The 17,131-nt window shown below is 36.1% G+C and overlaps 1 protein-coding gene across 1 annotated transcript; it reads right to left on the reverse strand.

The window, feature by feature from the left end:
- Positions 1-2,493: 2,493 nt before the first annotated feature.
- Positions 2,494-10,166, reverse strand: LOC140815721 (puromycin-sensitive aminopeptidase-like). The gene is made up of 30 exons (XM_073174779.1): positions 10,098-10,166; positions 9,914-9,989; positions 9,459-9,535; positions 9,141-9,254; positions 8,945-9,019; positions 8,754-8,861; positions 8,461-8,673; positions 8,302-8,360; positions 8,190-8,217; positions 8,019-8,105; positions 7,888-7,913; positions 7,550-7,613; positions 7,383-7,463; positions 7,219-7,266; positions 7,061-7,079; positions 6,880-6,884; positions 6,755-6,766; positions 6,549-6,605; positions 6,328-6,437; positions 5,846-5,926; positions 5,259-5,442; positions 4,777-4,925; positions 4,561-4,699; positions 4,168-4,314; positions 3,989-4,070; positions 3,719-3,894; positions 3,332-3,442; positions 3,121-3,237; positions 2,837-2,908; positions 2,494-2,750 (listed from the first exon to the last, which is right to left on the reverse strand). Exons 1-30 carry the CDS (start codon positions 10,158-10,160, stop codon positions 2,670-2,672), a joined length of 2,661 nt encoding a protein of 886 aa, XP_073030880.1. The 5' UTR covers positions 10,161-10,166; the 3' UTR covers positions 2,494-2,669.
- Positions 10,167-17,131: the final 6,965 nt, after the last annotated feature.

Raw genomic sequence — 17,131 nt, forward strand, 5'->3', positions numbered from 1 at the left:
ACAAGCTTATGGAAAGTTTCTTTAAAAAAAAAAAAATTCAGAAAAATATGAGCACTCCTTGAACTAAAACACCTTTGAGGAATATGAGTTTTGACTTCCACACTACACACGTCTCATTATCTTGATCTTTGCTAGTGAATGCTTGAGTTTTAAAGTTGCAACGAAAGTGAATTTTATGATTTTCGAAGTGTGATCTTTTGATTGAGTATGATGGAATTTGGTTGGTTGAAAAGTGTTGATTGTGTCAATTTTGTGGTGAATCATTGAGTATTCCTCGGTTATATTTTTATTTTCTTATTTGTTCGAGGACGAACAAAGGCTTAAGTGTGGGGGGATTGATAAGCCCAAATGTTATAGAGATTTAGGGATTTTATTTGTGCTTATCTAGACTTTTTATCCCTAATTATGTGCTTAATCTAATTAATAATTGTAGATTTGAATAAAATGTGAAAAGTGTTTAAATTGAGAGATAATATAAATTTACTTGATTTCAAAGGGAACAAGATATCAGAAAAAGGAAATTAAATACTCTTATATTCTATTCCTTGATGATATTGAAATCTTGGAAAAATCTATGTAAATCTGTATAAATATCTTATCTACACTTTCTTTTACAGAGATGGGCTTAAAAAGGAAAGGAAGGAGGAGGCCCATTAAGAAGAATAAAAGGGCAGAAACGTAGAGAAGAAAACGGAGGTGCACAAAAGAGAAAATATCAGCGCGGAAGAGAGAGGCAGAGGAGAGAAGCGTACAGAAAAGGAGGCAGAGGAGAGAGAAAGAAAGAGAACAGAATACCACACGGAAGAAGAACACCAGGGAGAAGGAAGAGAGAGGAGAGAAGCGTGCAGAAGAGAGAGACAGAGAAGGAAGGAGAGGGAACGGAAGTGCAGAACAAAGGAATAGCAGAACAACGCGGAAGAAGGAAAAGAAGGGAGGAAGAAGGAAGGCAAAACCAGCGAGGAATTCCTCACACACACTACAAATCACTGAGAATTCCTTCCACTCATTCTTTATTTTGTTTTCTTCTATGAACTTAAATATGTGTTCTCACTTTTCTTTTGAATTCATGGAATAATTTTCTTTAGGCTAAGACCACAATAGGACCAAACAATACTTTATTTGATATTTGTTTTATTTTCATTATATTATTTTTCTTGATTTTAATTATTGATTGATGTTAGTTTAATATTTCTTGTTAATAGCCTGATCAACTATTTACATGTATGTTGATTAATCACGACTCGGAAGATGATTGATTAAATATAGCAACAAAGACGTCATCAACACATGGTTAAACTGACTAGAAATAGTATTCGGTTTCAGTGTGCGGTTTTAGGTGAAAACTGAAATTCCACGAAGATTTAATGTATTTAAATCTAATTAAATTCAATTAGAAATAATTGGACTGTTAGACTTAAATAGGTTTATTAACTCGAGGAATCGTTTAATAAATAAAATTGGGGATTTCACCGTGATTGTCAAGAATTAAATAATTAATTGGATTTTAACACGTGTCAATATAGTAGAGTTTGGTACCGTTGTGTGTCTTAGTTATTTATTTGAATTTGAATCCCTCCTTGATATTTGAATCCCTCGTTTTTAATTGCAATTATTTTATTTAAAGTTTAGATTAATAATCCACGTATCATCTTTTTATTTATTTTGTCTAGCTTAAGTTAAGTGATAAAAATTCTAGTAATTAAATATTAGTCTCTGTGGGATCGATACTTGGACTCATCGTCTATTTACTATAACTTGACCTAGTCCGCTTGCTAGATTTGTTCCCAACCGAAATACTCGGTCAACTACCATAAAATTATTATGGAAATGAATCATATCTCCTTAGATACTTGTGTTATTTAAAGGTCTATATAGACTAACGGATACAAATGTGAAGGAGATGAGAATAATTACATGGTATCTTGAAGAGGAAACATACATTCACCAGTAGTCTCTACAAGAGCAAGCTCCATCTCTAAAATGGTGGAATCGATTCCGATCCCTAACGACGGTTTCTTGTTCATAGATCGTTGAAAATAACTCTTAGTATACCTGTGAAAAAGTTCCTCTATCTAATAGTCAAATCTAATCGATTCCGATGCCTAACGATGATTTCTTGAGCTTCATTCTAATTGCTTATATTTTGAAACATTATTCCATGAAATCTCTATGGTACTCAAGTACAGCAAAGGTCCTATCATAGTCACTGTTATATATGCTTCAAAATTTAATTGGAGGAACAAAGAAGAGAGGATTGATTTGCGGGTAAATTAAAGTAAAAAATTATATTAAAAAACAATGATTTTCTACATATTTTGCTGGCAAAGCCAAAAATAGTTGTAAATTTCTAGATAAGGATTTCGGGGTCGTTCAACTAAATTGAAAATTCAGTGCAATTAAAGGATTTTTCCTTTTAACGTAGAATGAAGCTCAATGTTTACTACAATACACAATTGCTTGATTGGTATTATGACTATCTTCCTTGAACGAAGAAGAAAACAATAAATATGCATTGATTAAATTGTAGTAAACACTTTCATCAATATATTTATTTGAATAAAATAATAATTGGGTATTATTTATTTTTCAGATTTCGATATAAATATGAATATTTTGTTCCCATGATGAAAACATAAATCCACAGATCTTTAAGAGAAGGATATGTAAATTCAAGAAGCCAAACTCTTTGATGCAATCTCGAAAACATTCTCAGAGAGCCCATTTGCAGACAGTATCATCTCCAGCTGAGCCTGCCCAGGAAAATAAGGGTAGAAAAATGAATCCTTAATCTCAGACAAGAAGAAAAAGGTAGACAAGAATCGACCCTTGTTCTTACCTTTGCAAGAACTTGCCGGTTTTCATCGTATCGCTTCCACCTCGAGAAGCTTGACACCATTCCAGAAGCCGCCTACAGTTAACACAATCCCACCACTTTGTGAAACGATATAGAATGAAATTGTAGCATCTGAAGAGCGCAATGGGAACTAAATATCATTTCAAATCTTCCAGTAAAACTTTATGTTTACCGGAAGCTTGCTGCGTGGAATTGTCGCAAACAATGCAAAACTGAAAATAGAAGAAGATTTGAAGTGATATATGATTGAGAAATTTTGTACAGACCTGAGGATTCAACTTGTCTAGCTTTAGGACCATTTCACCTATGAATTTGTACCCGGATCCATCTTTCGCATGGAAGTTGACTGGAGATCCACGGAATCCTCCAATCAGTGAGTATACCTGTATGAAGTACCGAAAAAACCAGTTATCATTCTTGACGATGTCGAAAACATAATTTAGGGGAATAACTTTAGCTTTGTTACAATTTACAAACCTTATTTGGATTACGTATGTCAAATGCCGGATGGTTTATGAGATTCCTAACATTTTCCACATTACCAGGGACATCCGACATGGCTTGGAGAGCAAACCACTTACTTACAACCTGAAGAGAATTATGATCGTCATAAAATTATCTCGAAAATTCTGGGAATTCTTAAGATATCCCGGAGAAGAACAAACTAAACTATTTACATTCACGACATTGCAACAAGCGTTCGAGTTAAGAACATAGTTAGTATCTGTTATAATTATTAAAACCATAAGGGGAATTTCTGTAAGCAAACCAACCTTAGGGACATGTAAATCAGAATTACCCCAAGACTTCTCAAGACCAAAAAGAGAGAAACAAAACTACTTTGAAGAACGCAACTATGCTTACCAAGAAATCATGCTGCCACTTGTTGTAAAAATCAGCCAAAACCTCATCTCGCATTTGACCAGGTGTCTGCTCTAGAGCTGCCAAAGCTCCAAATTGCTCGGTCATATTTGTGGCCGTTTTATATTCTTCCAAAGCAAGCTCGGTTATCTCAGCATCTCCAAGTGACCCAAGATAGTCTGCAGAAAAGTGGCAAACAAGAAGTTACAAAACAAACAACGAATATTAAAATCAAAAGTTAGGCTTTGGTAAATTGATAGAGATAAAACATACCAAGGGCGATATTTTTAAGAGCACGCCTTGCCATATTCGAATGGTTGAACTCATATTGCTCAGAACTCCTATTGTTTTTCACCTATGAGACATGAACAAGTAAAAATAGTAATTAATCTTCATAGAAGAAGTGCGGAGGAAAAACGAGGTATTCTGAGAGAAACTAGAGAGCCCCATACCACATTAACTAACTCTGCTTTCAATTCAGTAGCGATCTGCTTTCTTATGAAAGTTCTAACTGCATGAACGGCGTCAGGGTCCGCGACTTCCATCATGTCCATGATTTCCCCTTCACCAGGCAGAGTTATAGCTTTCGCAATGAATTCCTAAACAAATCAGGACATCTAAAAACGTCAGCAAACCTATTTCTTGAAAAAGAAAAAATAGTTATATTTGGATCCAAGATTTTGTTGTAACAAGTGCAAAAATGGACAAATCAATAAAATGAGACAGCTTTTAAATATTGTTGATTCTAGCCGAGTCAAAAAACAAGACAAAGAACAATTAGCAGAAATATTATGGAAAATAATTTTCTTAGCATTTTTCCCCATAGAGTCCAAACTTTTTCTTACCTTATCCATGCTTGAGTCACCAAGTACGCTTTGGATTCCATGTAAAAACGGGGGACTGAGAACCAATGGTCTGTTTAGCTGAAAGTCTGACACTAGGCTAAGCATCAATTTTCTGGCTAGCACCTGCCCAGCCTCCCAACTAAAAGAGCAGAAACAGCATTTCGGATTCTTCCAATTATTTGTAAGTAAATGGATTGTATGTCCAAAAGCACATACCGATTGAACTCATCAGAATCATTAACAAGCAGAAAAGACAAATCAGCATCAGTGAGATCGGAATCCATCTGAACAGGAGCACTATAACCCCTAAGTATAGATGGCACTGGATGCTCTAGGATGTCGCTGAACACGAACTCTTCTTCTTCCTTCACACAATCAACAACAACAAGATAAATAAAACTTTCGGCAACATACACAGATATTAGAGCATATCATTTAACGTGGATACAATGAGGTCGAGCAGCTCCAGCCAAATTTAATTTTTGATCTATTTTATAGATACAGAACACAAAAAATAGTACATTAACAATTGAAATCTACAAGCATATTATAAATTGCACACATAAATATCAGATAAGTATATAGTCCAAACTAGAATATCACTTAATCCATAGCTCGTCAACTGAGTGGCGATCCTTGCAACCCTTTTGAAAATAGAGAAGACATATTTACACTCAAATAAATAATTCAGAATTAACCTTTGTCACCCTGAGAACTACAGTGTGTACTGGCTGACCATTGCTGGTAACATTTTCCAATTTACCATCATGGTACACGGAGGATAGAGGCATGTCCTTGCCTTTAGAGTCAAGGAGGCCCAACGCTACAGGAATAAACATGGGTTCTTTAAGCGGCTGTCCTGGGGTCGGGGGGACCTCTTGACTGCATCCCAGATCATATTACGTCAATAGTGAACAAAGCACACAAGACACTTGCATAACTGTGTTTTCAAAATAATGAACTTTTGTTGTAGTATCAGTCTGCAAATATCTGGTCGGGTCAAAAACCAATAAAATCACCCCAACCTGCATATTTCTATAACTTTGCTCATAAAAATTAAGGCTGTTTGGATCAAAACATTTAATTAGATGAATGGATTTCAACTGACCCGAATAATTGAAAACTTGAGATACATAATTTATACCCAAAAAGAATTATAGTGTCCGAGGATTGGAGTGGTCTCTCTGGTAGAACTCAAATTGCCTTCAACTTAAAATATTGTTATAGATTCATAAAATCAATAGAAAAATACTAATTACGTAAAAATGATCAAACAGGATCTTACCTAAATTTGAGAGAAAAAGTACGATCTTGAGCATTATAAGCAGAGTTAACTTTCAGATGGGGTGTCCCAGCCTGGGAATACCTGCAATTTCCATTAAAATAAAGCTTCTCAGAACCAATCACAAGTGCTTATAAAGTGTTGTGAGCCCAAGTCCAGCAGCCCCAAACATAGAGGAGAGGGAAAGGCCCGTAATCAAAGCCGTATGTTCTAAAAGGGGAAAAGGGAAGGCAGGAGGGCGAGAGGAATAAATCTGAGGGAAGGGTAGTAATTCATTCAGTTATATTTTGTTCTTTACTAAGAGTGACACTAGCATGGCTAGGGAAGCATTTGTAGAGAGGAATTAAACTCTGGGATTTCTTATATCATTTGGATATAATTTCCATTCCCAAATTTGTTCTTATTCTCAGATATTTTATTTTGAAGTTGAGATACACATTTATTCAAGTCATAACATAAAGAGATAAAGACATTTTAAAACATACCACAACAAGAAATTGGACATGTCAGCACCATTTGCATCCCTCATGGCATTGAAGAAATCTTCACATGTCACAGCTTGCCCATCATGCCTCTTGAAATACAGATCCATACCCTAAAAGGAGCTCCACAAATGCAATTATATAATTATTGTGGTGTAATATAACTCTAGAAAAAGAAAATATTAAAAAAGGTGACAGTTTCAAGCAAAAATATTCTTCTTTACCTTTCGAAATCCCGAACTGCTCAACGACGTCTTGTACATCCTCACCACTTCAGCTCCCTGGCAGAAAAAATAAATTATTGAAACAATGATGACAAGAACATAATTCTACTATTTCTAGAGACTGACAAACTCACCAACAAAATAAAAATAATTAATTAACAAATTAAAAGTCTCAAACCAAACAAGAAAATAGAGAAAGAACCAACCTTTTCATACACCTGCCGGGAAAGAGATGAACAAGATCAACGAAAAAAGAGTTAGTTAATTCGTCAAAATGAAATGAGATGAAACTGCAACATAAATGAGAGAATGATCAAAGGCTAAGACATACAGTTACTGCAAGCCAAAGATCATGGTCAACCATGACATCCAGAGCATTGGTAAAAGGGCCAGCAAAAAAATTCAAACGATCACCAATGTCAGACACCAAAAAAGGGCAGGTTATAATTTGAAAATAATTGGTAATGGACGGAAATATTGTCCCCATCAAAAGATAGAAAGAAGAGACTTGCCTGTGTAAAAGTTATCCATCTGTTAAGGAGTAAAGCGATAAGATGTCAGAATAATTTCCAAACTATCAGATGGTACAAAACTTTAATAGCGCACACACACACACACACACACATATATATATATAAAAGAGATTTTGAAGAATGGGAGTGTTGGAAACCTTTATGTAAGAATGAGGTCGCACAGGATGCGCCATGGGACCTGCATCCTGTAAGATTAAGATAAAAGGTAGTGGTAGTGTAGCCAAACTTACTGAAACATAATGTCCATACAAATAAAACAACATAATGAATGAAGTAATGCAACCAGAAAACTTTTCAAAACCTGAGGAAATTGATAAGTTCGCAACTTTGAAACATCAGCTATCCGTTTTACTGGACGGCTTCCCAAGTCAGATGAAAATTCCTGAAAAATAGACATTGGGTTTGATGTTCTTGCTAAATACATAACAAAATATGTGGAGCCCACTCAAACAAAAAATGTATCTCAACCTGATCACGGAAAACAGTGAGACCTTCCTTTAAGCTAAGCTGGAACCAATCCCGACATGTCACTCTGGCATGTTCTTAAATGTGAAATTTTGTTTCAACATTGAAATAATTGAAGATGCATACTCGCTATTCTCAACTTACAAATAAAATCATAAAATTCGTTTTAACGATATCAATAAGTAAAAAAATAGAACTTGCCAATCCCAAATGTAGAAGAAGTTAGTAATCTCCATAATATGGTACAGTAATAGTTGGCAATCAAAAGTCACAATCAACTAGTATAATAATATACAAGACAAGGAATATAATATTTCCGAGTACAAGAAATACAAACCAACCTGTTCCCTGTCCAATTGTGGAAATACTGGAAACATAAAAATTGAAGGGCTAATTAAAAAAGGTCCTAGTTTCAGTAAATATTAGAAAATAAAGAAAAAAGAGAAGCAAAATTTATACAAAAAAGGCACACCTCGTGCCCAATCGCACCCAAAATTGCAGCATAATCCGCATCTGTTGCAGTTTCTGGAGATGCCAGGAGAAGTTTGGAATTAAAAATCTGTAAAAACAAAAAATACAAAATTTATCGAAAAAATATCAATAATATTAAGATTATATGATGCTGTAACAGCTTTCAACATACATTCAAACTCTTGTTCTCCATGGCTCCCCTGTCAGTAAGATAAATACCTCAGTAATGTAACATAATATCTATGTAAGTACTGACAATGGGTCCTCAAAAGGGGTGAACTAACAAAAAATCGGGAACAGCCACGATGTTGAAGAGATCCAGATCATACTCAAGCCCAAACACCTAAGAAGGCAAGAAAGAGAGAAAGAGAGAGGTGGTGAATGTCATCACTACCAGATTCAAAAATCTTCCAAACACTTCATATAATGTATAGATATCATACATCTTCATCCCATTTCATTGCTGCTTTCAAAGAGTACATGGCATGCGCTGTTTTCGGCAGATCTTGAGAAGGGGTCCAGATTTTAAGTATGACCTTCTGGCCTGAACATGTAATAAAAGAATCATCTCTGCTCGCTAATTGTCCAGCAACCAATGCAAAAAGATATGATGGCTTCTTGAAAGGATCCTCCCAAATTGTGTAATGCTTGCCCCCCTGAAGTAATACAAAAGAAAACGCCAATCAATTTGCATCTAAAGTAAAATTCATGATCGATTAGAAACAAAGCATCTCACCTCCATCTCTCCTTGCTCTATGAGATTTCCATTAGATAACAATACAGGATACAATAACTTATCAGCTTCAATACGACAAGAGAATTTTGCCATGATATCCGGGCGATCCTAATGTTGCATACAAGCATCAACAAAAAGCTCCAAAGAAACCAAATCAAAGCAAAAGTATCAACATAATTTAAAAGCAACACCTGAAAGAATGTAATTTTCCGAAATCCCTCTGCTTCACATTGCGTGCAGAAATTCCCAGATGACTTGTAGAGCCCCTGCATTAAGACATGACAATAGGCTGAAACCGAGAAATCGAGGAAAAGAAATATATAATAAGTACAAATTAGTACATATAATGTATGAAGATTGAATGTAAGTGTAAAATCCAGGCAGAACCTCCAAGGATGTGTTCTTCTGAGGATAGATTTCAGTGACAGTTTCCATCGTAAATTTTCCACTTGGAGGAGAGCAAACAGTCAGATGGCGTGAGTCCAGATGGAAATCATCCTCCTGGAACAAAATCATTTTTACTATCTTTGGCAATAAGTGTCAAGTAAACGATATTCTTCATTAATCAGGAAAAGACCTAAGATCAGAGATTTGCTAGAAGTGTTTTTTGAGAAAAAAAACTAAGATCACAGGGTAGCTTAAGAACATCATTTTTTGTATGCTATCTTGCGCAAGGTTTAAGAAAGAAGTCCATATGCCACTTACCTTCAGCTCCTTTCCGTTGACCTTCAATGAAATCAGTTTCAGATCAACCCCATTCAAGACTAGTGGTAAAGAACAACCTGTTAGGAAGGCCATTAGATGCTGAAATTATTTATCCGATTTTTTAAACATTTTGAATTGACCAAAGCATAAACATTTTTCAAACTGCTTAAACAAGTATAACTAGAGCCAATTTGAACTCTCATTCCTTCAACAGTAGACAAGATCATAAGATATTTGAACTATTGTTCTTCAACACTAGATATGATATAAGACAAAATTTCAACAAGAACAATCAAAATTTCACATTAAAACTGATAAATACTACAAACCACCACCATATTTCAGAATTGTAGCAAATCCAGTCAATTTCTTATCTGAATTTCCGTCAGACAAACACACTGATGAATGCAATGCCAACGAGAACCAAAAGCTGAAAAATAAAATTCAGTAATTACCTTCAACTCTGGGATAAACAACTATTTTTGAAGAAACGATTGTTTTTTCCTCACCCAAAGCAAACTTCAGGTCCACCTAAGAGGCAAATACAGATATTTTTGCTCAGATTATCCGTGGGTAAACAAACGGGGATTTTTTGCCAATAAAGTAAACGAACCAGAATCAAGATGCGGTTGCGCTTACAGTGTCAAAAAAGTAATCAGGTTGGCTGTAATCCTTCAAAAATATCTCTTTTGGTGTAGTCATATTAGATTCTTAGGCAACTGAGCAATTGAAATTCTGCCCTATAATCGTCGTTCGAGTAAATAAAATATAAGTAATCAAGTTAAAGAAACAATACATTGAATCATATAAAGAATAAGCAGCTCGGAAGAAATAAAAAGATTTACAGGCAATGAGTTTTGTGGTGGTTGATTACTCCCTCCCTCCCCCCCCTCCCTCGAAAAGTAGTCTAGTGGCATTTGTCAGGCAAAATAATTAACAAACGTGGGGACATACTATAATAAATGCATGCAGCAAAAGAATTCAACAAAATGTTGTGTGAAATTCTTATAATTGTTCTCTTGTATCAAGAGAGTGTAGATTTTTTTAGAAACACTGTGAGTTGTCAAAAAATATTATAGTGAAAATATTTTTATCTTTTTCGTGGTTGTTAACCTAATAATTTTTAGAGGTTTTCCACGTAAATCTCGGTGTCCAGTTTATTATTTATTTTCATATTTATTATCTCAAATTACCGCACGTGAGACCAACAAGTGGTATCAGAGTCTTAGTTTAAATTTCTTAAAATTTTGAGTATGATCTGCGGTTGCAGCCTAGACTGATCTTCAAAAAAAATTTTGAGATTTTTTTTTATTAAGGTAGGATTATTTTGTCCAGTCTACTGAATTGTTGTAGACATAATGGCGGACATGTACGCGATAGCAAAGTTCAATAGAAGCAATTTTATGATGTGGAAAATAAAGATACAAGCAGTTTTAAGAAAGGTGAATTGATTGGCGGCTATTGGAGATAGACCGGTGGAAATTACGGATGATGGAATGTAGAATGAGATGAATGATAATGTTGTTGGCAATTTACACTTGGATATAGCAGACAAAGTATTGTCAAGTATCTCTGAGATAAAAACAGCAAAAGTTATCTGGGATACTCTGACAAAGATGTACGAGGTCAAGTCGCTACACAACATGATTTTCCTAAAGAGAAGGCTTTATACTCTTCGGATGGCGGAATCATCATCGATGACTGACCATATCAACACACTAAATACTCTATTTGTCTAACTCACTTCAATGGGGCATAAAATAAGGGAAAATGAACATGCGGAACTTCTACTTAAAGTCTACCAGATTCATAAGATCAACTTATCATCAACATTACCAACAATATTCTTTTGGGCTTTCTAAAATTCGACGATGTCTAAACTTCGCTTATCGAAGAAGAAAGCCAGCGCAAGAGTAAGGAATATAGGTTGGTAAAATCGAAGCAGGCAGAGGCTTTACCAATAATAAGAGAAATATTTATGGACCGTGACTCCAGTGGGAGCCAAAGATGAGGTAGATCAAATTCTAGAAGTAAGAAGAAAAATATTTACTGCTTTAAATGTGGCGGTAAATGGCACTTCAAGAAAGAGTGTATGAGTATCGGAAAATTTTTTCAAGGAATGTGGCCAGTACTTCAGGCAGTGGTGAAATATTATTCAGCGAAGTGGCAACAGTTGTAGAAGGCAGGCACACATTTTGTGACACGTGGATTATGGATTCAGGAGCTACGTGGCACATGAAGTCTCAGAGAGAATGGTTTGATCATTATGAACCAGTCTCAGGAGGATCTGTATTCATGAGAAATGATCATGCCTTGGAAATCGCTGGGGTCGGTACTATCAAAATTAAAATATTTGATGGCACCATTCGCACCATACAGCAGGTATGACATGTGAAAGGACTGACGAAGAATCTCTTGTTTTTGGGGCAATTGGATGACAACGAGTGCAAAACCCATATCGAGAATGAGATCATGAAAATTGTGAAGGGTGTGCTTTTAGTTATGAAGGCAGAAAAAGTTGCTACAAATCTGTATGTACTTTTGGGAGAAACATACAAAGAAGCGGAACTAGCTGCTACATCAATTGGTTCAGGAGAAGAACTAATAGTGTTATGACATAGAAAGCTAGGGCATATGTTAGAACGAGGGTTGAAAATTCTCTCAGAACAGAAGCTGCAGTTGGGATTTACAAAAGTGTCACCACCCTTTTGTGAGCATTATTTTACCAGTAAAACAACACAGATTAAAGTTTGACACTTTTACTGCCAGAAGCAAAAGCATATTGGAGTTGATTCATTCGGATATTTGGCAAGCACCGGTTGTATCCCTAGGAGGAGCGAGATACTTTGTCTCGTTCATTGATGATTTCTCTAGGAGATGTTGGGTGTATCCAATCAAGAAGAAATCAGACGCTTTCCAGATCTTCAAAGATTTCAAAGCGCGGGTTGAACTTTATTCAGAAAAGAAAATCAAATGCCTGAGGACTGACAATGGAAGAGAATATACCAATGACGAATTTGATGCATATTGTCAACATGAAGGCATCAAAATACAGTTCACGACGGCTTACACACCTCAACAGAATGGAGTGGCAGAGCGGATGAACAAGACCTTGTTGGACAGAACAAGAGCTATGTTGAAGAATACGGGTCTAGACAAGTCATTTTGGGCAGAAGCAGTCAAAACCACTTGTTATATTATCAATCGTTCTCCTTCAGTAGCGATTGATCTGAAGACTTCGATGGAGATATGGACCGGGAAGCCGATAGATTATTTTCATTTGCATATATTTGGAAGTCATGTGTAAGTTCTGTACAATAAACAAGAAAGATCGAAGTTGGATTCGAAATCTAGAAAATGTATCTTCTTGGGCAATGCTGATGGAGTAAAGGGGTTTCGCTTGTGGGATCCTACTGTTCACAAGCTTGTCATCAACATGGATGTTATATTCAAGGAAGATAAAGTAAAGGGAGACAAAGAGACACTGAATTCAAAAACTACTATATTTCAGGTGGAAAATAAGACGGGCGAAGGTCAAATTTCTTGTAAAACAATACCAGAGCATGAAGAACAAGAATATGTTGAGTCTGAGGTTTCTAATGTGAGGCAGTCAACTCGAGACAGAATACCACCAGGTTGGCTTTCAAATTATGTCACTAAAAGCAATATTTCATATTGTCTATTATCAGAGGATGGCGAGCCATTGAGTTTCCACGAGGCTACTCAAAGCTCGGATGTATCCTTGTGGATGATAGCAATGCAAGAAGAATTGGAGGCATTAGACAAGAATAAAACTTGGGATCTTGTTACACTACCACGAGAGGGGAAAACCATTGGAAACAGACGTGTCTATAAGATCAAGCGTGATGGCAATAACCAAGTTGAGTGGTATCGTGCTAGGTTTGTGGTAAAAGGGTATGCTCAGAAAGAAAACATTGACTTTAATGAGATATTTTCTCCTGTGGTTCGGCTTACAACAGTCAGAGTGGTGCTGACATTATGTGCGGTGTTTGAACTACTTCTAGAATAACTAGATGTAAAAACGACGTTTCTTTATGGAGATCTTAAAGAAGAAATCTATATGCTCCAGCGAGAAGGTTTTGCGGAAAAAGGCAAAGAGAAATTGGTTTGCAGGTTGAAAAAATATTTGTATGGTTTCAAACAGGCGCCGAGGTGCAGGTACAAGAGATTCGATTCATATATCATGAGCCTTGGATACAACAGACTGAGTTCAGATCCTTGTACATATTTCAAGAGTTCTGATGATGATTATATAATTTTGCTGTTGTATGTGGACGACATGTTGGTAGCAGGCCCCAACAAATATCAGGTCCAATGATTGAAGGCACAGTTGGCTAGGGAATTTGATGTGAATGACTTGGGACCAGCAAACAAGATTCTAGGGATGCAAGTTCACCGAGATAGAAGTAACAGAAAGATTTGGCTTTCCAGAAAAATTATTTGAAGAAAATTTTGCAACGCTTCAACATGTAAGATAGCAAGCCAATATCGACCCCTCTTCCTATTAACTTCAAGTTATCCTCTGATATGTGTCTTAGCAGTGAAGCAGAAAAGATGGAGATGTCTGGATTACCATATGAATCAGCAGTGGGAAGTTTGTGTTAGAGTAGGTGCCCTTCGAGCCAAGTGTTGGTCGAGTGTTCACAATGAAACTCTATGTATAAGCAATCTTTATTTTAATAATATTTGAAATTATTGTTTTGGCAAATCTTTATCTGTATACCCATGCTAGTTGCATAGATAAAGCCCTTGAATATACAAATAGTAGAAAGAATATGAGATGCTCATATGATGAGTATCATGAAACTCATATTTGGAATACTGTATATTCTAAGCAGTTCCTAGTCGATTCAGCCGCCGCTAAGAAGGATATAGGCCGCTAGAGTTCGAGACTAGTATCCGCGATGTGAGTACCATGTTTCATTGGTAAGGGACATTGTGATGTCCGAGCATGCAGATAGGTGCTCCTGGTAGAGTGCACTGAACAACCCTCCATAAAGGACTTTCCAAGTGGTTCTCACTTATCGAGTGGAAACGTCCTAGTTTATGGTTGTACACCATTAGTCCTTATGACCCGGGACAACATTGAGACTCTATGTGCTAGAATTACACTTTGACTTGTTTACCGACTCTCATGGGGTCATCAGGTGGCAAGGTTGGGTGTTCTGTCGAAACATATAGGAGTCGATGCATTGTAGTCGGGGATTCACCGCTTACCTTCGGGTATGTATATCCTATGTGTTCTCATGTGTAAGTAGGTTGAAATCTCTGATCAGAGTATGGTTGTAATTATGAAAGGGGTTTCATAGATTACACCATCGATGCAACTACGACATGACACATAGTATCGATTCATTGACAACTCTCGATAAACCAATGGTTGTCGAATCGGTCGGGATATATGAGTTGAAGGGACCGTACTGTACGCTAACCATAATTGAATGGTTCTTGCAGGCACTATCATTTGATACCTAGGGAATCATGTAAGCGATGCTGCTAGGCGTTTAACATGATTGGTTGGGTATTATCAGACTTGAGTTTTGACGTTCTTGTTATCAAGGAGTTGATAAGTAAGAATGGAGCAATTGGGGTATGCTCGTATAAGGACATGTTTAGTCCGAATCACATGGAGATGTGAACCCACGGCTAGTTGTATCAATGAACCATTGAGGGCCACACAAGTACTAGCTTTCTAGATCTCGTTGAGAAGTTAAAATAGTTCAATGTGTTGAACGGCTTATAAATGAGTTTATAAGCGTAAGGAAAAATAGAAGTATGACTTCTATGAGAGAAATGTAACTTTTAATTTGTGGAAGTGTTCCTAAATTAAAAGTTGGCCAAATAAATAATGTATTTGAAAATTGTGATTTTCATAAACATTATTATGGACTAAATTAAATTAATTCAAGTGTTGAATTAATTAAACACTAGTGGGCCTAGTAGAGTCCAAATAACTAAATTAATTCAAGTATTGAATTAATTAAACTACATTGGGCCTTGTAGAGCCCAATTAGAGATAATTATTAAACTAGTGGGCTTGAGTAAAATCAAGTAATTTTTAAATGGTCTCAAATGGGTTTGAGACATTTAAATAAAAGTCCATGGGCTTTTGTAAATGTTACAAGCCCACTTACATTGCATGTTTGGGAGGTGAAGAGTTGGAGATTACTTTTGATTTAAAAATTGTTTGGCATGCAAAAAGTGACTTTAACTTTTCACAAAACCAAGAGAACTCATTCTCCTTCCCTCTCACTAGAGATGGCCGAAATTTCCATTGATTACTCTCTCATTTTTCTTCAATTTTGGTAGAAGAAAATATACACTTCTCAAAGAAAAATCCTCATGTTTTTCTAGTGCAAAATATGAGGGGATCTACCTAGTTGATGGTGGGGTTGATTTTGAAGGAAAGAAGGAGGCTTGTAGATTTGTCATCCATTCAAGAGCTTTGTTGTTTGACAACAAAGTTGGAGCCATCATCAACCTCAAGAGGTTGATCGGTTACTATTTCTAAAACACACTATGAATGTTTTTGTGTTTTATTGTATATGCTACATCCTAGTACTTGTGGTGTTCAAATTTATTTTATAAAATTTCGGTTTTCATGTGAAGAAAACAATTTTGAACTTCCGTTGCGCATTTGAACACCCTAAAATCGATCCCTTTCAGTTTGATGTTCGTCATGATCTGTACAATACCGGACATTGCTCAAGCAGTGGGAGCAGTAAGTCGGCATATGATGAATCTTGGACGAGAGCATTGGAGCACTGTTAAAAGGATCCTTAGATATATTAAGGGTACATCAAATGCTGCATTATGTTATGGAGGATCAGATTTTACACTCAGGGGCTATGTCGATTCATATTATGCAGGTGATCCTGATAAGAGGAAATCTACTAATGGTTATATGTTTACACTTATAGGGGGAGCATTAAGCTGGATTTAAAAACTGCATACAGTTGTGACATTATCTACAATAGAGGCAGAATACATGGCATCTACTCAAGTTTGCAAGGAGGCAATATGAATTAAAAGGTTATTGGAGGAGATCAGACACAAACAAGAGAATGTTCCCTTGTTTTGTGATAGTTAGAGTGCATTGCATATCGCAAGAAATCCAGCCTTTTATTCTAGGACTAAACACATTGGAGTCCAATTTCACTTTGTGCGAGAAATAGTAGAGGAAGGAAGCATGTATATGCAGAAGATCCATACAAGGATAACATAACTGATTTTCTGACAAAGCTAGTGAACACTATTAAGTTTGAGTGGTGTAGATCCTCAAGTGGCCTAGCAGAAACGTAAGCAGCAGGTGATGACATGATTGAAAAGATGTGTGGAGATGTGTTTGATTTTCAATCAAATCTCCAAGTGGGAGAAATGTCGCAAAATAATTAACAAAGGTGTAGATATACATAATAAATGCATGTAGCAAAGAATTCAAAAAAATGCAGCGGAGAATTCTTATATGGTTTCCTTTGTTGAAGAAGAAGCAGAGGAGAAAACGCGTTTTTATACGTGTTTTCACACTGATCGGGAGCTCTATAATAGAGCTCCCCCTTTCACTCTAAAATCATCTCTTCTTCGAATTTTATCTCATCTTATAGCATTTGAGTACTTAATTCTATAATATTTGTGAGGCGTTTGTTCTCCTG

Source organism: Primulina eburnea, chromosome 15 (genome assembly GCF_022965805.1).
Source record: "Primulina eburnea isolate SZY01 chromosome 15, ASM2296580v1, whole genome shotgun sequence".
Classification (NCBI taxonomy): Eukaryota; Viridiplantae; Streptophyta; class Magnoliopsida; order Lamiales; family Gesneriaceae; genus Primulina; species Primulina eburnea.

What these genes read in the sequence shown, in the direction of transcription:
- LOC140815721 (XM_073174779.1), bottom strand. Translation starts at nt 10,160, where the DNA reads ATGACTACACCAAAAGAGATATTTTTGAAGGATTACAGCCAACCTGAT. An exon ending in CACAATTGGACAGGGAACAG is followed by an intron (nt 7,614 to 7,887) that starts GTTGGTTTGTAT and finishes AGAACATGCCAG; the next exon opens with AGTGACATGTCGGGATTGGT. An exon ending in TCACTGTTTTCCGTGATCAG is followed by an intron (nt 7,464 to 7,549) that starts GTTGAGATACAT and finishes TCTATTTTTCAG; the next exon opens with GAATTTTCATCTGACTTGGG.